Here is a 25,975-nt window from a genome sequence, read left to right as displayed (position 1 = left end):
ACTGTCACTGTGTTTTCCATACAGACTAACATATGCTTGCCTTGAATTAATGGTTGAAACCTCTTTAAGGCTAGAGGGACAGGCAGCAACTTTAGACAACTAATGTGCCATTACAGCCTGCATCTTGTCCAGGAACCTGAGGCTGCATGCTCTTTGCATACAACACCTTAGCCTAAATGAGAAGCATCTGTTTTTAGTATGATAGATCTGGACACTTCTGGTTCCGCTTCTGCTTCTGGCTTGCTTTTTTCCCAGTTGACCCTTTCCCAATTGGGCTAGGTGCTCCAGGACCATGTTCCTGTGCGCACACAACAAGGAAGGAATCGAGACAAGGAAGTATGCATCCTTCATGTCAAATGCTGAGTTGATTTGTTTTGAGAAGCCAGCGTGATATGCTGGAAAGTGTCAACCAAGTGTTCAGACTCCATACCAGCAACTTCAACAGAACCACATCCAGGGTTGCTGGGGTAGGGTTCCTGCAGTGTTGTGGATCAAGGTTCACCATACTGGAAGACCTTGCTTTGTTACACATGGCACATCAGAACATGAGGAGGCAGTCATATTGTCAGAGCAGGTTCTGGTCATCGTATAGATGAAGGCCATAAATCCCTTGTGTATGTGACCCAGGGAAAGATCAGATTGCTTTTTTGCTGATGATTTGGTGGCCTCCTGCCAAGTGGTGTCTGGCCGATGGAAGTCTCCCGCCATACCTCCACCGGGTGTGAAGCTCGACCACAAGCCTGGGGAGAGCAGGTCAGCGGGCTCTGTCCTCCTTCCCTGGCGTGCCCATCTTAGGACCGCTTCAAAGCCTTTCATGGGTTCTTAGAAGCCTGTGATGTGGTTGCCACCTTTCCACAAGAATACTATTGTGCACCTGGGTTGTGGCAGGGCCTATGCAGCCTTCTCAGGGACCTGCCCTCGACAACAAACAGGCAGGGGTTCATTCTTCAGGGATAAAGGGTTGGGCCTTGACTCACTCCAAGGCATGATGTTTTTAAAGGCCTGCGCCTGTTTTTTCATTGTCCAGAGGTATTGTAAGCCTTCATCATAAGGGATGAAATGAACTTACATGCCCTGGACGCGAGTCTCACAGGATGGCTGTGAATTACGCTCAGACCACAAAAACCAATTATCAAGTCTCAAGCGCTCAGGGCAGGGTGGAGTATTTGGCTGTCTGAACAAGCACAACTGGTGCTGTATCTGCAATGAACAGCGGCATCCAAAGACAAGACGTCTGCCAAGTCGTCAGCATCCAATGGCTCTAGCCTGCACCTTGTACCCCAAACTGGAAGGACTAGGTTGGGAAACATCTGAGGTGACTCTCAGTCTTTTAAAAAAGAGCGAGAGCCATGAGCGCAGTGTGGACGAGGTCATGTTCTCACAAGCACATTAAAAGCCATCCACGAAAGCTGTTTCAGCATGGGTCTGACCCAAACACCGAAGATAGTGATCATGGACATGAATAGAAAGGCATATTGCAGTACACATAATTCTCTGTGTCTGCTGTTTTAGAGAAATTTGTACTTACAGAGAAAATTAGCTCTCAGAGATCACTGTTGAAACACCCAGGGGATCTCTCTGCACTTAAATTTTACACTTATGTTTCGAGGCGAGGAGAGTCTGCTGATTGTGTCATGGAATCCAACAGCGAGAGGTGAGAGGAGACTGCTGCTGTGAGACTGTATTTGCTCCGAAGAACAAAGCTAACTAAATGCACACAGGCCCCTTATATACCCATATATCCATGGCGTGGACGCACAGGCAAATTTCACTCATCAATTTAATTTCCATTTTTGTCAGAGGTGTTTGGGCTCCCAAGAGTGACCCCTAGTTTTAGAACTTTGACACAGTGATAGATATAAATGGACACTAGACATTTTCTACAGTTTCTGAAGAGTATGTAAGCACTAGGCAGGTTTCTAGGTGGTTGCTAGGGCATTGGGATGTGGTTACTAGGCAGTTTCTAAGGTGTTGCACAGCAGTTGCTAGGGTGTTTTGGATGGTTGCTAGGGCATTGCTATGTGGCTGCTAGGTAGTTGATGGGATGGTGGGCTAGGTGGTTGCTACGGTGTCTCAGTAAGTCAGTCAGTCTCAAAAGAGTTTCAATTACTATAAAACATGACATCTAGTTATCATGCTGGAAATAAATGCATCATTTTGGAAACTCCAGAATTCAGTATCTCACATATTTTGGCAACTGTGACGTCATCGGGGTTCCCTTACAGGTAACTTATGCTGCGTCGAAACGCTTTGGGAACGCCTCCAGCATGACCACGCTCTGAATCACGTGTGTAATCTGTCCAATGGAATTCAGCAAGCGCTCTCTGTCACTCTCCGTTTTTTCATGCCAGTTTGCACAACTTTGATTTAGAGAGTGATTGTTTGTCTGTGTGTACAATGTCTTTGAAAAAGGGTGATAAACAGCAACATCATAGGCCGTGTGTTCCTCCTTGCCCTAGTTTCATCACGGGTGAGGATACACACGGCTTGTGTGTTGTTTGTATGGGAGTGGCACATGCAGCATCAGCTCTCGAGGGGGCTGATTGCTTGCATTGTGAACGTATGCCTTTGTGTGCGCTCCGCTCCCGGAAGGCTCACTTTGAGGAGGGAGCCTTCACCAGCATTCCTTGCGGGTCTGGTCCCGCTTCCGCTGAGGCGGAGCGGCGATTGCACTCATGGGGATCGCAAGTGGATCTGACATAGGGTATGGAGACGGGCGAGTCCCTTACTTCTACCTCACCTGTTAGATCCATCGCCCGCTCACTGGGATCGGAAGCCCACTCTGCAGTTTCTTCCCCCCGGGGAGAGGGCGCGGCGCTCCTCTTATCTTCCTCCGAGGAGGTGGATGTAGAGGGCGTCGATGAGGAATCACCTCCTCATTCTCCCCAGTACGAGGAGCTTATAGAGGTGGTCACTCGCACCGTAGCCACGTTAAATCTAGACTGGCCGGCCGAGAGACAGACCGAACCGCAGCGAAGCAAGCTGGATGAACGCTTCCTGCGGTCTCGGCCACCACCTCTGCGCAGGAGCCTTCCATTTTTCCCTGACCTCCACACCGAGGTGTCGAGGTCATGGGGAAAACCTTACTCCTCGCAGCTCTTCAGCCCCTCCGCAGCACATTACTCTAATATGGCGGGGCTGTCTGAGAATGCGTATACGGCGATGCCCCGGGTCGAGCAGACGCTTGCGAGCTATCTGTCCCCCGAAGCGGCATCGTCGTTGAAGGCTCCAGCGCTGCCCTCCAGAGCTCTGAAAACCACCTCAGCTCTGGTGGGCAAAGGGTATGTGGCGGCAGGTCAGGCTGGTGCGTGTCTGCACACCATGGCAGTGTTACAGGCGTACCAGGCCGACCTGCTTAAAGAGTTGGATGGAGGCGAGGGAGCTCGGCTTGATGACATCGCCGAGCTCAGAAGAACCACTGATTTGTCTCTCCGCACCACCAAAGAGACCGCCCGTGCCATCGGCAGGTCTATGGCAGCTATGGTGGCTGCGGAGAGGCACCTGCGGTTGACCTTGTCCAGCATAAAAGAAAAGGACAAGGTTTTCCTCATGGACGCCCCGCTTGTGCCTTCGGGTCTGTTCGGCGACGTGGTGGTTCTGTCGCCGACAGACACCAGGGGGCACGTCGTCAAGCGGCGGCGTTTCAGCGGTTCCTCCCTCGCCGTGCTCCAACTCAGGGGGCTGCTGGCTCACAGCAGGCCCAGCCGCATACCAGCTCTTCGTACCGGGAGGCCCAAAAGTAGAGCGTCGTCTCCCGCACTCCCCCTGCTGGCAGGGATCACGGGTCGCGGCGACACTCTAAGCCGGGCCCTTCTAAGCCCAAGACTGTCCTGAGGGTGGTCTTGCAGGCTAAGAAGGGTCCTGCTAAGAGGCCCTGACTCTTATGGAGGGCCGTTGGGGACAGTCCCCTCTGGGGATGAGCGGTTAACTCCTCATCATACGGTGCCAGTCTCTCCTCAGTGTCTCCAGGGGGTCGTTCTGCCAACCCTGCCACCTTTGGTGCTTCAGGATGCAGCGACCCCCAGCGAGCATATTTCTCGACTACCGCCCGATATCGTAGCGGTACCGGCAAGCTCGCGACCTCCACGGAGGTCCCCTCGACAGTTGACCGGGTGCGTTCCTGCCAGTTCGCCACTTCAGGACCCCATGTCAGCTGTCCCTCTAACACCAGAGGTCAGTCTCGAGAGGCTGATTCCCTTAGTAGACTTTCTGGCAGCGTGGAAACTTCTGCCAAATGTCTCTCAATGGGTCTTGCACACTGTAGAAAGAGGTTACCGCATTCAATTCGGTGCTCCTCCTCCCTGTTTCAGCGGAGTATTTCCCACTATCATGGGCCCTCAGCAGGCTCTGGTTATGGAACAAGAAGTAAACACTCTTCTGGGGAAGGAGGCCATCGAGGTGGTCCCTCCTTCCGGGAGCCCGGCCAGCAGAAACTTAATTGTATGTGTCCACATACGTCCACAGAACTGCCCTGTGGAGGAAGGCTGACCAACTTTTGGTCTGTTACGGCCCTCAGAGGAGAGGCCGTCCAGCTGCCAAGCCTTCCATAAGCCAGTGGATTGTGGATGCCATTTCCCTTTCATACGAGTCCTCTGGTCTCCTCTCACCATTGGGAGTCAAGGCTCACTCGACTCGGAGTATGTCTGCCTCTAAAGCCCTCCTTTTGGGCGTTTCTATTCAAGACATCTGCAACGCTGCGGGTTGGTCCACGCACCTTACATTCACTAGGTTCTATGACCTAGATCTTCCAGCCGCTCCTGGCTCTTTCGTTCTCTCGCCCTAATACGGCAGTGACATCCTCAGTATGGCGGTGTGGGCATTCTCGTTCCCAAAGCGTTTCGACGCAGCGTAAGTTACCTGTAAGGGAACGTCTCAGGTTACGTATGTAACCCTAGTTCCCTGAAGGGAACGAGACGCTGCGTCTCGAGGCCATACTTCCGGCATCCCTGCGGCGCTTACTGTTTCCAGAAAGCTAGCGCTGCTCTCACCGTACATGCTTCTAAGCTTCCTGGTCGGTGACGTCACCACGTACGTGACGTCTCGCGATTCCTTTGGACTGATTAGACACGTGATTCAGAGCGTGGTCACGCTGGAGGTGTTCCCAAAGCGTTTCGACGCAGCGTCTCGTTCCCTTCAGGGAACTAGGGTTACATACATAACCTGAGATGTTTTCCATGCATATGAACATACTTGAGCTCATCTATTGAGACTAGAAACACATTGCTGTGCCTCACCATCCATGATTAATTCCCTTTTCTATCCCCTTTTCTCCTCTCCACGTCACACACACACATATTCACAGACAGCGCGTTGCATTATGATGCTGTAATAAACCGAGCTATAAATAGAGCACTCTATTCTGAGAGACACAGAAACCCCAGGCACATGACCTGGCCTTCAAACAGTCCAGCAAACACTGGAAATATCCGAGGAATAATTGGAAGGATCTGCAATCTACAGTGACTACTGTGGAACATTCTTACAGACAGTTAGCGAAGCTCTCTATTTTTATGCATTCTGTAGAACAGACAGAAAAACCAGGAAGCTGCGGAGAGAATATTAGATAAACATAGAGCTGCTCCTGAGGGAATAACTTCTTCATTTCTGCCCACAGATTAAATTGAGCTGAGACACAGTTTCACACAGTCAGCTCACTGGGGATTTGACCGAGGAGCTTTAATATACTTTAATAAACATTATATATTTTATGTTCATAACCTGACTCACATATGTGCTCACATCATTGTTTTTGCTCTGTTCACTTGCAGCACTCAAATTAATTTCACAGTGGCCATTGATTTTACTGCGTCAAACGGTGAGCCTACATTACTGAAACACTGCTCTTCGAATGAAAAAGCATAATTTACATGTGATGATGTTGGCTTGTTTTATCTGTGTTTATGTACATAATTATAATAGTAATTATATAATTATTAAAAAAAATCTTTCATTGACTTTACAAAAATGGAACCATTTCATTAGAATGACACAAAATCCTTAATTATTGCCCATACAGCATGACATCTTACTTAAATGCTTTGCTGATTCATGCATTTTCTGCTTTATTTATGGCAGGCAACCCTTCCCAGCCTACCTCTCTACACTACATGAGCCCGTATCATCTGAATGCGTATGCACTGGCCCTCAGAGCCGTGGGGGAGATTATTCAGGACTATGACAGTGATAAGCTGTTCCCTGCACTGGGATTTGGTGCAAAACTGCCACCCGATGGCCGTGTGTCTCACGAATTCCCCCTGGTAAGGACACTTCTTTTTGATTATACTGTTAAGTAACTAATAGTAATTTCTTGTATTTAATATTCAAACAATTTGTTCTCAAACAGCATGTTTTTGTTTGAGGATGTGTTTTGTTTGTCAGTGAGAGTGTTAAATTGACAATCTTAAACTGATGCTTAAAGGGTTAGATCACCCAAAAATGACATTTCTGTCATTAATTACTCACCCTCATGTTGTTCCAAACCCGTATGACCTTCTTTCATCTTCGCAACACAATTTAAGAGATTTTTGATGAAACCTGAGAGCTCTCTGACCCTTCAGTATACAGCAAGGGACCTACTACGTCCAAGGCTGAGAACAGTATGAGATGATTGACAATATAGTCCATGTGACATCAGTGGTTCAACTGTAATTTTACAAAGCCACACAAATACTTTTTTGCACAAATAAAACTAAAATAACAACTTTATTCCACATTTGTGTCTCTACTGTGTCACTTGTGGACTCGCGTTCATGCGGGAACCACAACGAATGCGTGTGGCGGCACCAGCACTGACGCAGATCTGGCATTTTATTAAAAAAAAATCTTTGTGCAAAAAAGTATTCTCGTAACTTCGTAAAATTACAAAATACAGAAAGCTCTCGGATTTCGTCAAAAATATCTTAAATTGTGTTCTGAAGATGAAAGGTCTTACTGGTTTGGAACGACATAAGGGTGAGTAATTAATGACAGAATTTTCATTTTTGGGTGAACTAACCCTCTGAGTCATTAAAGGATGGAATACACCTTTGCCTAGATTTGCCCTGTCAACTTATCAGATTCAGTCTGCAAATTTTGGGCCGTTGTTGTTGACAGATTTTACAAAAAATTGAGTAGTGTATATGATGTGCACAAACTTTTTTTGTTTAACTTTAGACTATGATTACATCAAGATTTTAAGTCATTTAATGTCTTCCAGTCTTTATATGCAGTCTGCTAGTGAAATCATCATACTACATTAGAAAAACTGTCACAAGCTGTACTGTAGCTACAGAACTGTAGCTTTCTTGGTCAACATTCATATAGTCTGGTTCAGTCTTTTCAAGCTTTCTGCAGTGCTCTTTTAGAGTTCCTCTGAAATCCTCCACCTCCCCAGCACCACATGTCTAGATCTCCTACGGAGAATATTATTTATGCTTTTTTTTGTGCAGCGGCAACATGCATAGCAAATCTAGTTCATTAAGACAAAATACATTAATTGTCTAAACTTCCCCTGAGAGTTTTCATGAATGAAATAACCTAAATGGTATTTTTATACTATTTATAAAAAACCCAATGGAATATATTCATTACCCCAGCTATGCTTTTCAAGTAAAGAAGTGTTTTGTCAACTTATGTAGTGTATTCCATTATTGGTATTTACAAGGGCTGCCCTTGAGTAAAGACTTCATTTTAAGCATTAGTCGACTAATCGCACATTTATTAATAAACCATTTAATGAGCCTTTAATTGCCTACAATGACTAATAAGCACTTATGCGCACACATAAAGCTTGCCACAGCAAGTAATGATTATGAATGTGTCAGGGAAAAACAGTAAGGAGGTTGCATTAACATTTTAATAATTTAGTGATAAACTAGTGCTTTCTTTTTTTGGCTTAAGAGATAAAGTCAGCGATACTGTTTGTACTGATTGCATATCCATAGAACATTAGTTTTCCAATTTGAATTGGCTCATTTGAAAGTGAAATTTCACTCTCTAAAGATAGCCTATTTTTTATGTCTGTAAGGCAACTATACACAAAGTTTGGAGTTTTGCGCTCAAGTTCTCAGAGACTGAGATGGCAAAAAGGTGCATCCTATTTGCTTTTGTTATTTTACCAAAGTGCAATGTTTTGTTGATATTGTGAGTGCACACAAAAAAAACTGTCTCTACAGATTCGAAAGATGCATTACTTTTATCTGTATGACCAAAAATGACAGAGTATTTTAAGAGCAAGTGACTGCACCAGCACCTCCATCTGTCATGTAGTGCTACTGTACAGCTTCCACACTGGCCGATGTGATACACGTGAATAGCACACAATATTCTACATTAACATTAGATTGAGCTGCCATGTAAAGTTGCTACTACTTACATATTTCAGATGATAAGCCATATTTGAGGTCGATGAATGATAGGCAAGCATTTGGATGTCCTGCCTGATGTACTGTATTACCACAAAGATGAGCTGTTAACGATCTGTCTGCCATGGACTGCGTGACTTTGCCACTTCGCCACTTCCTGTGGATTTTTTTTTTCTGCGACTAATACAATTTTGGCCGACCAAGCCTCTTCTCGTCAACTAACGGTTTGATGACTATTAGGGGGCAGCCCTACCACTTTTGTAAACAGAACAAGTAACTTGGATTTTTGCAGTGGACTATACACTGTAAAAAGTTTTCACCAGATTCAACTTAAAAACCTAAGTTAAGCAACTGCCTTAAGTTTTTAAGTTAAATCAGCTTAAAACTACAAGTCATTTTAACTTATTACAATAAAAATGAGTTGATATAACTTGTGTGTTTAAATGACTTGAGTTGATTTAACTTAAAATCTTAAGGCAGCTGCTAAACTTAAGTTTTTAAGTTGAAACTGGTGAAAGCTTTACAGTGTAGTTTGCACCTTTGTTATGCTGGTTGGTATCTATCCTAGTCTCTGCCAAACCCTAACCACACATTGTACACATCTCCCTGGGCTACCTGGTTTGGCTGTACACTTCCATCTCTTGCTCTTTCAGATCCACTTCTGAACCTGTTCTCCAGCAGGACCCTTAGAGCCTACACTTATAGGCTGAGTGCAGCCTTTTTTCACCTGTGTTGCTTTGCTTTTATTCAAAAGGCAGCTTGCCCTGGCTGTTTAGTTATTGTACCTTGGGCAAGCGCAATAAAACTACTTTAAATTCCAGCCTCTTTGTTTGTAATTAAGGAAAGAGATTGTACATTTAAATGTGTACATCTATTAAAAGTTCATTTTATTAACTATCCCAAGTACATTAGCATATAGATGACCTAAAAGCCAACAAACATGGACTAAATGCCAAATAGCTCCAGTTTTGATTTCACACAACTACAACTACACCCCTGGTAACCAAATAAGGGCTCTGCGGGGTGACTAACTGATAAATATGGATGAGACCGTTCATAAAGGACATTGAAAGAGATTGATAGACATTAGCAAATGAAGATTACCCACAGCTGTCTCACATTTCTAAAGAGGATGGAATTTATTTTCTTTATTTTTTCTCTTTTTTTCCTCTTCCACACCCACGAAACCGTCACAGAGAATCTATCACATAATCCCATATACAGTGAGACACAGATCCTTCTTATTGGACCAAACAGATGCACTGCCTGCGGCTGCAGCTGCCCACACACAGCTAAAACACACACACACTTCTCCTCAGGGCTGAACGCGGGAGACTCCATATGCACTCAGCAGAGCATTAAAGCTTTACTTGAGTGAATAGCGCTCTTTAAACGCGCCTCTTACTGCAGGAAGCTTCTGGGATGTGAGCTCAGATGGCCAGATCAAACTTTTGGTGATGACGTCTGATTCTTGTTGTCATTTTGCTATGACAATGATTGCTCAACTGTAAACATTACAGATTATACTATGTATACCATCTACTATTAGTATCGATTGCTACTGACTATTACTACTAATACTATTCTATCCATACTATCTACTGTCAATAAAGTTGTGTTATATCAAATGAAATCCTGTTGGATGTTATTAAAGAGTATTTTAACATTTTAACGCAAACTTTTAAAAAGCAAATCTGTTACAAGAAATATTCTATTTTATATTAATACACCCAACTGCGAGGTAAATGTAATGTTTTCGCACACTGAACTGTGTGTTAATTGAATTTAAATTTAAACAATTTATACTTTATATTTACATTAAATGTAATTAGCTGATAAGTGCTTTTTTGACCCAGATATGTGGGACTTAAGTACATCTTTATGAGTTTTTTTTCATAATTATTATGGTTACAATGTACTGCAGAATATGCTGACAAGCATTTACGGCAAACTAATGTACTTTAAAGGGGTCATGAACTGCCTTTCTATTATTTTGTACTGTTCTCTGAGGTCCAATTATGATGTTTACATCAAAGAACATAATTTAGAAGTAATAGGCTATTTTCTGTCCTGTTTGGACCCTCCTCATCGGAGCACTCTGTTTGAATAGGCGTGGTGGATTGTAAACTCGGAAGTTAACGCCCACTGTTATGATTGGCTAATAGTTGTGTATGTTTGACAGCGTACATCCTTCATAGATGGATGCATAAATACTAGTACATATCAAACAATCTGTAATAACAGAAAAAGCAATTCTGACACTTGTATGGTGCAACATTACTGTCAGATCCAATATGGTGTGCAGTGCCGTCTTTTAATTTCAGTCTCGGATCATTCATCCTTGATAAAAGGAAGTGAACAAAGGACAAATTTTTCCTTTGAAGTTAAAATTTTTATTGATGAAGTTGCAATTTAGTAAATCGTACAATGGTAGGTAGCCTAAACACCCATTTACAGTATGTATGTGTCTTACTCTGTGATGCTTGTATTGTGAACTTGTGTATTACGTGTGCATATGTTTATTTATAACAAATGTCATAACATATGTTTATTTATATGTGTACTTACAGAACGGGAACCCAGAAAACCCATACTGCAGTGGGATTGAAGGTGTTCTAGATGCATATTATCAGAGTCTAAAGTCTGTTCGTCTCTACGGACCAACATACTTCTCACCTGTCATTAATCATGTAGCAAGGTGAGGCCAATTATATTTAAACATACTTATAAACACTGTTTATCACACTAATTATAATGTCCATGTGCTAAAAATATCCTATTAAATTTCAGGTTTTGTTTTACAGTAAAATTACATAGAATGTTAAACCATTATTTTTTATTATTATTATTATTATTTTGTTATGTTAAGTACTACAATGTCATATTTGCATCCTTGTACCTCATTAGAGAACCGATTGTAGGCAATAGCCCAAAAAGCATGCTTTGGTGCATACTTGGAAAATGTATCACAAATAGTGCACCATCAAGTTTCTTTTGACTATTTTAGATGTACTTTCCTTTGTGACACTAGGATGAATTGGATTTGAATTGGGATTCAGCTCCTGTGTCCGTTATGAGCTGATGAAGTGATCAGCTTATTTCTTTCTCAGATATGCGTCATTAGTGAAGGATGGCTCAGAATACTTTATCCTCCTCATCATCTCTGATGGGGTGATCTCTGACATGGCTCAGACGAAGGAATCCATTGTAAATGTAAGTAAAAAATAAAAGAAAAAAGTTTCCTGCAATCTTTTCACCATTTCGAAGTATAGAAAAGACAAGCATCCCTTAAAGTACATATTTCTAAAACATGACAATGGATAGCTGGCACCAATTTTTACTATGTATTATTACTTTATTTTTATAAACCGCAAGATTTTGACATTATGTCAACATTGTGTCCCCAATGTCACACCCCTGAACTGTTTGTGTTGGTTTCTCCCTCATGTGCCCATATATGGTTCTTCCTGTTTCCTGTCCTTGTTTTGTCATTATTAGTTAATCACCATCACCTGTCTATCTCTTTATCAACCATTTATAAGTTGCATTCAGTTCTGTGTTTGATTGTCCGGTTTTAAGGTTATGTACGTGTGTGTACCGTCTCTGTGGATTTACCTGTTGTATCACCTGTTTGGATTAAAGTAAAGACTTTATTGTGACCTTTCGTCCTCGTACGCCTTTCTTTCTTACACGTGCCGTGACAGAAGACCGGACCCTTAAAACACCCCGTTTAGTTTTTTGTCAGTTTTTCTTTTTCATTTTCTATGGATATTGCAACAAATAACATTGCTCCAGGAAGGGGCAACACTATGCTGGGGTCCGTTCTTCGTACCTCGCTAACTAAATTAGCTGGATTTGATTGCTGACGATTTGGCATGATCTTGGATTGTTTGGTTCTTCGAAGCTCATCCTGGACTTGCTGTCATAGCAACAGCTCTGCAAGCTTAAACCTGCTCTGGAGCAGGTTTATTTCATGTAAACATGATTTAGGCTGCGCTCCTGGCGGGTTATGATTGGTTGAAATGGCGAGGTCACATCTGATTGGTTAAAGAGCACGACTGACGCGGACTGACTCACGTGGGAAAAGAAAAGTATCTTGCAAGAAAGTGTATATATATGACAGGTTCCAAAAAATATTTGGCAGCACAACTGTTGATATTATCCAACATTGATCATTCTAATAATAAATCAGCATATTAGAATGATTCCTGAAGGATCGTGTGACACTTAAGACTGGAGTAACAGCTGATAAAAATTCTGCTTTTCATCACAGGAATAAATTCTATTTCAAAGTATGTTAAAATATATTAAAAAAACAAAAACATTATTTTATTTTGTAAAAACAATTTGCAATATTACTGTTTTTTCTGTATTTTTAATCAAATAAATGCAGTCTTGATGAGCATAAGAGACTTCTTTAAAGACTATTACAAGTCTTACTGACCCCAAACTTTTGAACGGTAGTGTATAAAAAAATAAAAATATAAATAAAATAACATATCAAGGAAAAAACATGTAACATGGGCAGCATTAACGCGTTTAATTTGTTCACTACTTTTTGCCAGCCCTCTCTCCTTGCTTTTCCAGCCTTTGCAGTATTCCCTTGCGTTTTAATTAAACTCTGAAACTCCTGAAATCCCTCAATCAAGAGTTCTTGCTCTGCTGCAGAAAAATACTGAGCTCGCTCCTTCGTCATGTTCGCCGACCAATCAAAGCGTTGCCGATCAATGTTTCTACTATCGATACGTAGCCCCTTTTAAGCCACCCAGTGATCTCAAATAACTTCATCCAGCTATACTAATCATCAACAACAGGTGCGTTCGGAGAACCGGAATAGCGAGCTCATAGTTAGCGTGATGATTTGATCTTGGATGTGTCATTTGATCCTGGATGTAGTAAGCGAGGTACGAAGAACGGACCCCTGGATGGAATTTTTTGTTTTTGTTTTTCAAAACGGACGTAATCTGGAGGACTATGTGGAGGAGTTCATCAACAACTGCCACCGTGCCAGCTGTTGTCTGTTTTAAGGAGGGATTTTGTTTTGGTCTGGACGATGACATTCTCCTCCAGCCTCCAGTCCTAGACTCCGCCTCGGCCCTCCGACCCAGCGTCTCCACCCCGGCTCCTAGCTCCCTCGTCTCCACCGTCACCAGTCGGCCTACCAGCTCCACCGGGATCCTATGGAGTTATTTTTGTGCCAAAATTAAACAAATAAATACAGCATTTTGCAAACAAACACAATCTGCTTTGCAAAGAAAAAATCGACTTTCGAAACAAACAAAAAGTACTATGCACAAACACAAGTCAATTTGAGAGAAAATGCAGAGGTATAACAAATATATGCATTGTGTGTTGCAAATATGTATACTTTTTGTGAGGAAAACTTGGTTTCTCACATGTGTACAGACAGATTTTCTCACAAATGTGTCCATATCTTCTCACAAATGCAATGGAGCAACTTCCTCTTGCAAAACAGCAGATGGCGCTATCGTTCAATTTACTCTATTCTCCCAAGACCTCAAACAACGTGTTTATATGGTTTACCCGGTGTTGGCTAGAAGGTATACATCTCCGACCGGAAGACTAACAATTAAATTAATTTTTCTACCTATTAGATTGTGTTTTTTTTTTTTTTTATGTCTACACCTACCCCAACCCTAAACTTAGCCCTTACTATAATACAAAAACAGTATTATTGTTGTACAGTGTGATAATAATAACGTTAGATTGATGTGCGCATGCCCAGTAGCGAATCCTGTCTCCCTTCTAGCAAAAACCGGTTTACTCTTATGTCCCAGAGGAATGTGAGTGGGGAACAGGTGAGTTTCTGCCATACTATATTTATAATTAAACATTTGATGTTTTCACAATGCTGACTCCACCACAATGTCAGTGAAATTCAAAATATCTCCTTTAAAGTGGTTAACGCTACTGATCAGTTAATGGCTTGGCATGCTAGGCCTTTTTAACATTTATCAGTTCTCCGAACCTATGCCGCGAGGGATATAAAAAATAAAGCTACTTTTATGTAATTTGTCCAAATACGATTTTTTTGTTGCTGCACAGAACATTTAGCAGGTAACACTTTGCAATAACAGTACATGAATTATCATGCATTAATTCGTGAATTAGTAATTTCTTGACTATGAACTAATGATTAGTTAAGACATGTATTAATCAAGAACTAATGAAGAACTAACGTAACTACGACCTGATTCATATGAATTACTGCATGAATGCAATAGCCTACTGCTAGAAGATATTTTGAATTTCACTGACATTGTGGTGAAGTCAGCATTGTGAAAACATCAAATGTTTAATTATAAATAGTAAGGAAGAAACTCACCTGTTCCCCTCTCATTATCCTCTGGGAAATAAGGATAAGCTGTGTTTTTTTTTTAACGTTATTATTATCACACTGTACAACAATAATACTGTTTTTATATTATAGTAAGGGCTAAGTTTAGGGTTGGGGTAGGTGTAGACATAAAAAAAACACAATCTAATAGGTAGAAAAATTAATTTAATTGTTAGTCTTCCGGTCGGAGATGTATACCTTCTAGCCAACACAGGTAAACCATATAAACACGTTGTTCGAGGTCTTGGGAGAATAGAGGAACTTGAACAATAGCGCCATCTGCTGTTTTGCAAGAGGAAGTTACTCCATTGCATTTGTGAGAAGATATGGACGCATTTGTGAGAAAATCTGTGTACACATGTGAGAAACCAAGTTTTCCTCACAAAAAGTATACATATTTGCAACACAATGCATATATTTGTTATACCTCTGCATTTTCTCTCAAATTGACTTGTGTTTGTGCATAGTACTTTTTGTTTGTTTGAAAGTCGATTTTTTCTTTGCAAAGCAGATTGTGTTTGTTTGCAAAACGCTGTTTTTGTTTGTTTAATTTTGGCACATAATTAACTCCATAGGATCCGCCTTGGTCAGTCGTCGATCCGCCATCGCCTGAGGACTCCACTTCTCCGGCTGCGCCTTGTCGCTCCCTCTCACCGGCTCCGTTGGGCACCTTCCTCCATCCAGCGCCACCTCAGTCCTCTGTCACTCCGGTTCCGCTGCGGACCTCCAGATCTCCACCTCCACCTCGGCTCAGTCACCTGAGCCTCGGGCTCTGCCTTGGCCTTCCAGATCACAGATGTCGCCCTGACTCATCGGCTCTACGTCTCCTCCTTGGGCTCCACCACCGTCGGCTCCACTGTGGGTCGCCATCATCGCTGCGGCCTGGGTCTCGCCTGTCTCCTCCTGCTCCAGGCCCCTTCTTTCTTCTTCTTGGCTCCTCTCACCGTCTGATCCACCCTGGACCCTTCTGTCTCCTCCATGGCCTCTCCCTCCGTCTGATCTGCCCTGGACTCTTCTGTCTCCTCCATGCCTCCTCCCTCCATCTGATCCGCCTTGGACTCTGTTGCTCGACCTCTTCACGGGTATCTGTCCCCTGCCAAAGCCTCCACCAGGACTGACTTCCTGTTCCCATCCCACATCCACTCCTTTGTCCACCTCCTAAGTCCCCTCCTTCCATCCCTTTTCTCTTCTGCGGCGCGAGGTTGTGCCTTCCGTGAGGGGGCCGAACTGTCACACCCCTGGACTGTTTGTATTGGTTTCTCCCTCATGTGCCCATATATGGTTGTCCTATTTTCTGTCCTGGTTTTGTCATTATTAGTTAATCACCATCACCTGTCTGTCTCATTATCAACTCTTTATAAGTTGCATTCAGTTCTGTGTTTGATTGTCCGATCTTAAGGTTATGTACGTGTGTGTCTACCCTCTGTGTGGATTTACCTGTTGTATCACCAGTTTAGATTAAAGTAAAGACTTTATTGTGACCTTTTATCCTTGTACGCCTTCCTTCCTCACACGTACCATGACACCCAAGTTGTCAACACTGTTACCATCATCATTTTCCCCCATTTGCTACCTCTTTTTATGACGAAAACGTACCTGTGGGAACTTTTTTGCAAGATGCGAAATACGAACCAATAAGTACATACATATCACTGCAGTTTCCAAGAGAAATGAAGTCAAGTCAAGTCAAGTCAAGTCAAGTCACCTTTATTTATATAGCGCTTTTAACAATACAGATTGTGTCAAAGCAACTTCACAGTATTTAAACAGAACAATAGTGTGTAAGTAACGCATTATTGTAAAAAATAAATTTTCAGTTAAAGGCAGTTCATCAATGAATTCAGTGATATCATTGTCAGTTCAGTTCAAAAAGTATATGATAAGTATACAAAAGTGTCCCCAACTAAGCTAGCCAGAGGCGACAGCGGCAAGGAACCAAAACTCCACAGGTGACAGAAATGGAGGAAAAAACCTTGGGAGAAACCAGGCTCAGTCGGGGGACCAGTTCTCCTCTGGCCAGACGAAACCAGCAGTTTGTACCAATGTCTGATTGTAGAGAACTCATCAGGATCCTGGGGTGTAGCGCCGATGGCCGTCTAGGTTGGCGAGGTCTTTAGTGATGATCCGTCTCTGGAGCTCATCTGGTTGACATCCACGGCTATTGAAGTCATCTCCAGGTGGTTATCCATGATCTAAGCTGGGTGCGGACTGGATCCGGGGGACTGCAGTGACCATCTGATCCGGATACAGGCTGGGTCTGGTGGCTCCGGTGACCTTGGAATAAGAATGAAACAGACTAATATTAGCGTAGATGCCATTCTTTTTACGATGCAACGAGTGCATCAGATGTTATGGGAGGTGTTTTCGGTTCCGGCTGACCTAATTAATGCAGCCTAACGATCCTTTAACGGATTTGAATTATAGGAATGTGTTAATGTTTTATGTGTAAGCCAGGTTAAAGAGATGTGTCTTTTATCTAGATTTAAACTGACAGAGTGTGTCTGCCTCCCGAACAGTGTTAGGTAGATTGTTCCAGAGTTTAGGTGCTAGATAAGAAAATGATCTGCCACCGGCAGTTGATTTTGATATTCTAGGTATTATCAAATTGCCAGAATTTTGAGAACGCAGCGGACATGAGGGACTATAATGCGATAGAAGCTTGCTCAAGTACTGAGGAGCTAAACCATTGAGGGCTTTATAAGTAATTAGCAAGATTTTAAAATCTATACGATGTTTTATAGGGAGCCAATGCAGTGCTGACAGAACTGGGCTAATATGGTCATACTTTCTAGTTCTAGTAAGAACTCTAGCTGCTGCATTTTGGACCATCTGGAGTTTGTTTATTAAGCGTGCAGAACAGCCACCCAATAAAGCATTACAATAATCTACCCTTGAGGTCATGAACGCATGAATTAATGTTTCAGCATTTGACATTGATAGCATAGGTCGTAATTTCGATATATTTTTAAGATGGAAAAATGCGGTTTTGCAAATGCTAGAAATGTGGCTTTCAAAGGAGAGATTGCTATCGAATAGCACACCTAGGTTCCTGACTGATGACGACGAATTTACAGAGCAGCCATCTAGTATTAGACTGTGTTTTAGGTCATTACTTGTGGAGGTTTTAGGTCCAATAATTAACACCTCTGTTTTTTCAGGATTTAACAGTAAGAAGTTATTCGCCATCCAGTTTTTAATATCAGCTATGCATTCTGTTAGTTTTTCGAATTGATGTGTTTTGCCGGGCTGCGAAGAAATATAGAGCTGAGTATCATCAGCGTAACAATGAAAGCTAACACCATGTTTCCTGATGATATCTCCCAAGAGTAACATGTAAAACGTAAAAAGTAATGGCCCTAGTACTGAGCCTTGAGGTACTCCATACTGCACTTGTGATTTAAATGATACCTCTTCATTTATTGCGACAAACTGATGACGGTCTGATAAGTACGATTCGAACCAAGCCAGGGCACTACCATTAATGCCTACATAATTTTCAAGTCTATTTAAAAGAATGTTGTGGTCAACAGTATCAAATGCAGCACTAAGATCCAGTAGCACTAATAGAGAGATACAACCACGATCAGTTGACAAGAGCAGGTCATTTGTAAATCTAATAAGAACGGTCTCAGTACTATGATATGGTCTAAAACCTGACTGGAAATCCTCACAGATACCATTTTTCTCTAAGAAGGAGCATAATTGTGAGGATACTACCTTTTCTAGTATCTTTGACAGAAAAGGGAGATTCGAAATTGGTCTGTAGTTAATTCATTCAGTGGGGTAAAGTTGTGGTTTTTTAATGAGTGGCTTAATAACAGCCAGTTTGAAGGTTTTGGGGACATATCCTAATGATAATGACGAATTAATAATATTTATAAGAGGATCTATGACTTCTGGAAGTACCTCCTTTAGTAGCTTAGATGGAATAGGGTCTAACATGCATGTTGTAGGTTTAGATGATTTAACAATTTTATACAATTCTTCCTCTCCTATAATAGAGAATGAGTGGAATTGTTCCTCAGGAGATCTACAACGCATTATCTGATGCGATACTGTAGCGGGCGGCTGTATGGTTACAATTTTATCTCTAATAGTGTCTATCTTGGAGGTAAAGTACTTCATAAAGTCATTACTGCTGTGCTGTTGGGAAATGTTTGCACCTGTTTCTGCTATATTTTTCGTTAATTTAACCACAGTATTGAACAAATACCTAGGGTTATGTTTGTTTTCTTCTAAGAGAGACGAAAAGTAATCCATTCTGGCAGTTTTTAATGCTTTTCTATAAGATAAGTTACATTCACGCCAAGCAGTACGAAAAACCTCTAGTTTTGTTTTCCTCCAGCTGCGTTCCATTTTTCGTGCTTTTCTCTTTAGGGCGCGAGTGTGATCGTAATACCACGGTGTTACACTGTTTTTCTTAATCTTTTTTTAAGCGCACTGGAGCAACTGTATCTAAAGTGCTAGAAAAGAGAGATTCCATAGTTTCTATTACATCATCAAGTTTTTCTGAGCTATTGGATATGCTGAGGAATTCAGATAATTCAGGAAGATTACTTACAAAGCAGTCTTTTGTAGTAGAAGTGATGGTTCTACCGTACTACAAGCAAGGAGTTGAATTTACAGTTTTAGCTATCTGGAGTATACAAGAGACTAGATAATGATCGGAGATATCATCGCTTTGCTGCAGAATTTCAACACCATTAACATCAATTCCATGTGAAAGTATTAAATCTAGAGTATGATTTCGGCTGTGAGTAGTACCTGACACGTGTTGTCTAACCCCAATAGAGTTCAAAATATCCATAAATGCTGTTCCTAATGCATCTTTTTCATTATCAACATGGATGTTAAAATCACCCACTATTAAGACTTTATCTGCCGCCAACACCAACTCGGATAGAAAATCAGCAAATTCTTTAATAAAGTCTGTATGGTGCCCTGGTGGCCTGTTAACAGTAGCTAGTACAAACGTCACGGCAGATTTATCATTAGCACTTGTTTCTCTGGATAATGCTATATGAAGCACCATTACTTCAAACGAGTTATATCTGAAGCCCTTTCTCTGAGAGACATTGAGAATATTGCTATAAATAGTAGAAACATCTCCCCCTTTACCTTTTAGACGCGGTTCATGTTTATAACAGTAATCTTGGGGGGTGGACTCGTTTAAAATAATGTAATCGTCTGGTTTTAGCCAGGTTTCTGTCAAACAGAGCACATCTAGCTTATGATCATTGATCATATCATTTACAAAAACGCTAAGACTATTTGCCATATTTCTAGATAGGAGAGATGCTCCACATCCGGAGGGATGAAGACCATCTCTTTTCAACAGGTCGGGTCTGCCCCAAAAACTCGTCCAATTGTCTATGAAACCTATGTTATTTCGTGGGCACCACTTTGACATCCAGCCGTTTAATGATGACAATCTACTGTGTATCTCGTCACCACGGTAAGCAGGGAGGGGACCAGAGCATATTACAGTGTCTGACATCGTACTTGCAAGTTCACACACCTCTTTAACATTATTTTTAGTGATCTCCGACTGGCGAAGTCGAACATCATTAGTGCCAACGTGAATAACAATCTTACTGAATTTACGTTTAGCATTAGCCAGCACTTTTAAATTTGCCAAGATGTCAGGCGCTCTGGCTCCCGGTAAACACTGGACTATGGTGGCTGGAGTCTCTATTTTCACGTTCCGTACAATAGAATCGCCAATTACTAGAGCACTTTCATCAGGTTTCACAGTGGGTGCTTCACTGAGTGGGGAGAACCTGTTTGATGTTCTGATCGGAACGGAAGAGCGTGTTTTGACCCGTGACTATGCCGTCTCACAGTCACCCAGTTGCCCTGCTGCACGGGCGTTGTTACCAGAACCGAACAATGTACAGGGCTTTGTGAGCTAGTCGCATCCAAAACCGTATCTAAGGCCCTCACATTCTTACTATCCTCTATTAAAGTTTGGATGCGTGATTCTAGTTCTGAAATCTTCTCTGTCAGCCTGACTATTCCTGCATTTTTCACATGTTTAAGGCTCACTGCTGACAGAGATAGATAAGCTACAGTATACATGTGGCAAGCAGTGCAGACAACAATTGTAGGAGAAGAAGCCATTACTCACCGTGATTGTGGAATGTTTCCAACTTACCAACTGTTGTTGTTCGAATTCCTGAAAAAACGGAACGGAACTGTACGGAACGGAACTGAGTGTAGGGTGACCACCTGTCCCGCTTTGCGTTGTACCGCACAACATTTTCACCCCTTGTCCCGCACGTCGCATATTGAGAAAATGTCCTGCATTTTCATCAGTCTGTTGGTTTTTAATTATCATACTAAGAAAATGTGCATGCATTGTTTTGCCTTTTTAAGAAAGCTTTTTATTCATTCTTTTTGTGACATAGTTTCCATGCAAATGATTTACAGACCTCGTCAAGAGATCTAGGCCCATCGACGGAAACGGTCGAGCGCACATGAAAAAACGATATCCTCCATTCATTTTAACCAATTAAAAAAAAATCAATGCAGCATTATTTTAATGACAAATGTCTAGAGCGTGTTATTGTAATGCGAGGGCGCATTAAAAAATGCGCTAGCACAAATCAATTCTCCCGCATGTGGATTCTCATCACTCTTACATGAAATGGATGCGCTTTCTCGCTTACATGTGCGTGCACAGAAACATAAATAAGCCTGTTACCATGATTTAGTAGTAGACGGTTGGTTTACATTATAATTTGATATAAGAAGACTACTCCTCAAGGCAGTAAACTACAATATTCTTGCCAAAAAAAATGACCAGCTGTCAACTACAACATCATGGTAACAGGGCTGACATTTTAGGATCATACCTGATTATCTACCTGACAGAATGTTTAAAAATTTACTTTAAAAAATTCAAATTGAAATAAGCACAAGATGAACTTTAATTTTAAGAGTGCAAGTTTGTTTGCTTTGTACACAATAGCTATTTATCATTCTAATCACTTGAAGACATGGCTGTTGGATGAAAAATGAGACTATCATTGTGCTGAAATAAAAGAGAAGAATTTACGCCCACTGACAAGTTTGTTGATCCCTCATTGTGGATACTATTACAATATGAGTAAATACAAAATTAGAAAAAAAATAGTCTTAAACTCAATTCATTTGTCTTTCCTTTAAAGCATGTCAACCAAGATGCTGAAATGTGATATATTGAGCAGACTGTGATGGGCAGAGTCTCTTCGAATCATGACAGGAGTCGTTTATAATGTGTCAGTGTGCAGATAGCTGAAGCATTTACTCTCGAGCAGGGCATGTTAGCTAAGCTTTATAAATGGGTCTCAAATTTTAGATTTCAGAATTACATACTAATGGCAGCCACCCATGGTGATTTCCTCAAATATTGTGTAAAGTAAGGTTCAAACTTTAAATAAACCTAAACATTGTATAAAACGTATGCATACTTCAGAATGCGTAACAGAGTTGCAGAGTAACATTTACATAGAATATTTGTATATTTAGCCAAAATTTTGCAAGAATATTATTTATTTATTTATATATATAAAATAACACAGTAACAGGGTTGAATGATTTAGCTTGACAAATCCTTTTAACACTATAATTTTTCCAAAAATTGAGATTACGAGGATTATGTCAGTCTTTTTAAATAGGAGAAATCATGCAGTAAGAGAGTTGAACATAAAATGCAGGACTCAGCTAAATAATGCATTTTTGCTCATTATTTATCTAGTATATATTTTAAATCACAATTTTACAGCAGTGACAGAAATATGATTGTCTAAAATTAGCCATTGCTTAAAAAAGAAATGTAAACCAGTTTCGACCCTATTTAAGAAAAGTGCCTCATGTGTCTGCATGATATCGGAATGCAACATGTTTTATTGTCTGTTTTGAGCATGTTTTATTATACAAATGTTGCATTATATGAGAAAGGTATTCTTTGGGGTCTTGTTTTAATGAACTGTTTGCTTCTGTTGTAGGCCTCTAGTCTTCCCATGTCAATTATCATCGTTGGAGTCGGGCCGGCCGAGTTTGACGGTAAGATGAGAGAGATGTGGATGTTTTTGAGGATGTGTGAAGATGTGATATGATATCAGTCCAGTCCAGCAGAGAACCAGCAAACCAAATCAGATCAAAAGAAAAACCTTTTTCACACATGTTCCAGTGAGACCAATCAGTCTCCCTGAACTTCATTAGTGGTGTATGTGCTATAAGAGCTTTGAAATTTCCATTTGCTTATCAGTTCATTTCTTAACCAACCCTGGACCTCTCCTTTCATCTGCAAAGTGTGATCTAGTTACTTAGTTGCAACTAACTGTCCCCTTACGAAAAATAAGTTTTTCCAAGTATGCTATTAGTATACTTCTTCTAAACTAAAAATAGGAAAGTATAATTTCAGTCTACTTTGTATGTACTTCTCAGAAATGTGCTTTATATACTTCTCAGAAATATACATAAAATGACATTTAAGTATACTTGATGTAAACTTAGAAAAAGTCTTAATATATTTGAGCTATACTTGTGCTCTGAGAATCCGTGTTTTCATTGTCATACGCTAGGGATGCTATTGCAAATCTTCTGAACAGAACTTCCAAAACAAGTGAAGAAGAAACCAAAACAACAGATGCTTCCACATGTAAACAAACACAATCGTCAGACATAAAACAGCATCAAAACGTCTAGGTTACGTATGTAACCCCTGTTCCCTGAGGACAGGGAACGAGACGCTGCGTCCTGGCGGACACTATGGGAACTGCCTTCAGCATGACCGGTTCTGAAACGAGGTATAGAATAACGACAGTGAACTTGACACTGGCCCGGCGCCAGCCCGTGACGTCATCAGCAGGTGCCTGCTTAGTATAAAAGCAGGTGCCTGAGAGCACAACACCATCTTTTTGTCGGACGGAGGTCTGAGCAGGGCCCGAGGCATGGCATCAAGACGCAGCGTCTCGTTCCCTGTCCTCAGGGAACAGGGGTTACATACGTAACCTAGACGTTCCCTTCCGGAGGGAACTCTACGCTGCGTCCTGGCGGACACTATGGGAACGTCTATACCAACGCCGCCATGCCGAGGGATAAGTGATCAAACTGACTGAATGAGGAGTCAAGAAGGAAAATCACCCCTGCTTCAGCGAGAGTCGCTGGGGCCCAGTGACCTGCCATGGCTAGCTCGGCTACCTATGTATACTCAACACTGAGGGTATTCAGTGAGGCTGAATAGCCTGTGCAACCAGAACTACCCGAGTGGAGCTTCTGCTCAGAGGGAATCTACAAAGTGGAGGTCTCATGACCTAACTACACTTGACACTGACAATGGTCTGTGAGGCTGAATAGCCTGTGCAGCAGGCCTGTCTAAGTGGAGATTTTCTGAGGAGTGGAGGCTTCGCCGAAAGGAAACCTGGCAACACTCTGTGCCTTCCAGAGTGCAACTCTAAGAATGGAGGTGCCGCGGCACCTCTACACTCAAAACCTGGGGGTAGTCAGTGAGGCTGAGTAGCCTGTGCAGCAGAACTACCTACAGGGAGTTCAGAGGAGTGACTGCTTCAAAGGAAGCCAAAAAAGCACTCTGTGTCTTGCAAAGGAAAACTCTAAAAGTGGGGGTCTCGTGACCCACTTCACTTCCACACTGAGGGTAGTCAGTGAGGCTGAATAGCCTGTGCAGCAGAACTACCTGAGTGGAGTTTCTGCAAAGTGGCGGCTTTGGTAAGAAAGAAGCCTGGTACCACTCTGCACCCAGCAGAGGACGACTCTAAGGATGGAGGTCTGTGACCTATCTACACCCAATACTAGAGGTGGTCCGTGAGGCTGAATAGCCTGTGCAGTCGGACCACCTATTTCTAGTGAATCTCTGGAGGCAACGAAGGGCTCTAGGCTCTAATAGTGGAGAGCTATACTTCACTTAATACACTTCAACACTGCAGGTGTTCATCGAGGCTGAATAGCCCATGCGACAGTACTACCTGAGTGGAGTCTGGAGAGTGGAGGCTTTCAAGGAGGGAGCCTAACACACCTCCGTGCTTAGCAAAGAAGAACTCTGAGAGTGGAGGTCTTATGACCTATCTACACTCTAATCCTGAAGGTCATCCGCGAGGCTGACTAGCCTGTGCGACAGAATTACCTTCGTTTTGGAGCTCTTCTGGAGAGTGGAGGCCTGAAAGGCGTCGACACTCAATCCTGCTAGCAGTGCTATCTGGATTGGAGTTGGAAAACTAAAAGGTTTTTTGAAAAAAACAACTCAGAAGATGGACACGGAGGAATGCCCTGCGTGGTCCACACCGTATAGGATTTCAGAAAGGAACCTGCCTTTACGGGAGGAACCTTACCATAAGTATGGATTTTAGTGAAGTGCCTAAGTAGTGCACTTACCACTCACGTGGATTTTAGCGAGTGCTCAAAGACTTGCGTGAGCAAACACCACAAATGTGGTTTTGAATGGGTGCCCTGAGCATAGCGAGGATCACCAGATTTGCAGTCTCTAGGCGATAGCAGAGCCTGAAAGCGGAGCTTCTGGAGAGGGGAGGCTTCAGCAGAAAGACTCTCTAAAACGAGAGGAGGCCTACGACGCTCTCCCTAGGGAAACTCTTCAGAGTGGAGGCCTCAGGAAAACACTCTAGGCGAGGGGAGGCCTGACTACACTCGACGCTCAAGAAAAGGCAGATACTCACAGTCAGCGCCAATAATGAAAAATTCTCATTTATCATCTAGCTCTGTGTAGTGGAGGCTCCGAGACTACATCTCCAGGGAGAGAAGTATGGAAGTAAAATACTGACAAATGTTTTTGAAGCAAAACAGGGTGCTGTATAGCACTAACTGAAATAAAATGCATCGTATTAACAGTGCTTGCATTTTAAGGTTGTGCAATTCAACATTGGTGGATATTTAGGCTGTGAATTTTTCAAGTGGAAACATAAAATTTCATTTGTAAAATTTTCAATGTTAATAATACAGATTATTTTAAAATATGACTTTCACAATTGCATTGTTTACAATTTCAATATTAAATATTCATACTAATTTAAAATACAAATTTAACATTTGCACTGTTCAAAATTTCAATACTAAATAATTTCCATACAACCTTTGATACTTCACAGGACATTTCGGTGCGTATTATTTCGCTTCCAAAAATTCACCGGTTCAAATTCGCCAAGCAATTCGATGCTACACATCCGGGTATGGCAGGAAGAGCAATTGAGCATCGATACAAAATCGACGTCTGTTGCTTTCCGTTTCACCATCTGCTGGTGAAACGGAAAGCAACAGACGT

The 25,975-nt window shown here is 42.0% G+C and overlaps 1 protein-coding gene across 1 annotated transcript in view; it reads left to right on the top strand.

The window, feature by feature from the left end:
* cpne8 (copine VIII) overlaps positions 1–25,975 on the top strand; it is a 90,349-nt gene that overhangs the window by 49,437 nt on the left and 14,937 nt on the right. Inside the window, exons 14-18 of the mRNA XM_073831793.1 lie at positions 5,769–5,815; positions 6,076–6,257; positions 10,913–11,040; positions 11,453–11,555; positions 22,689–22,746. Of these exons, the coding sequence (XP_073687894.1) occupies positions 5,769–5,815; positions 6,076–6,257; positions 10,913–11,040; positions 11,453–11,555; positions 22,689–22,746 (518 nt within the window). The remainder of the gene's footprint in view (positions 1–5,768; positions 5,816–6,075; positions 6,258–10,912; positions 11,041–11,452; positions 11,556–22,688; positions 22,747–25,975) is intronic.

This window comes from Garra rufa, chromosome 25 (genome assembly GCF_049309525.1).
Source record: "Garra rufa chromosome 25, GarRuf1.0, whole genome shotgun sequence".
Classification (NCBI taxonomy): domain Eukaryota; kingdom Metazoa; phylum Chordata; class Actinopteri; order Cypriniformes; family Cyprinidae; genus Garra; species Garra rufa.
This window is presented reverse-complemented; position numbering and strand designations above follow the sequence as displayed.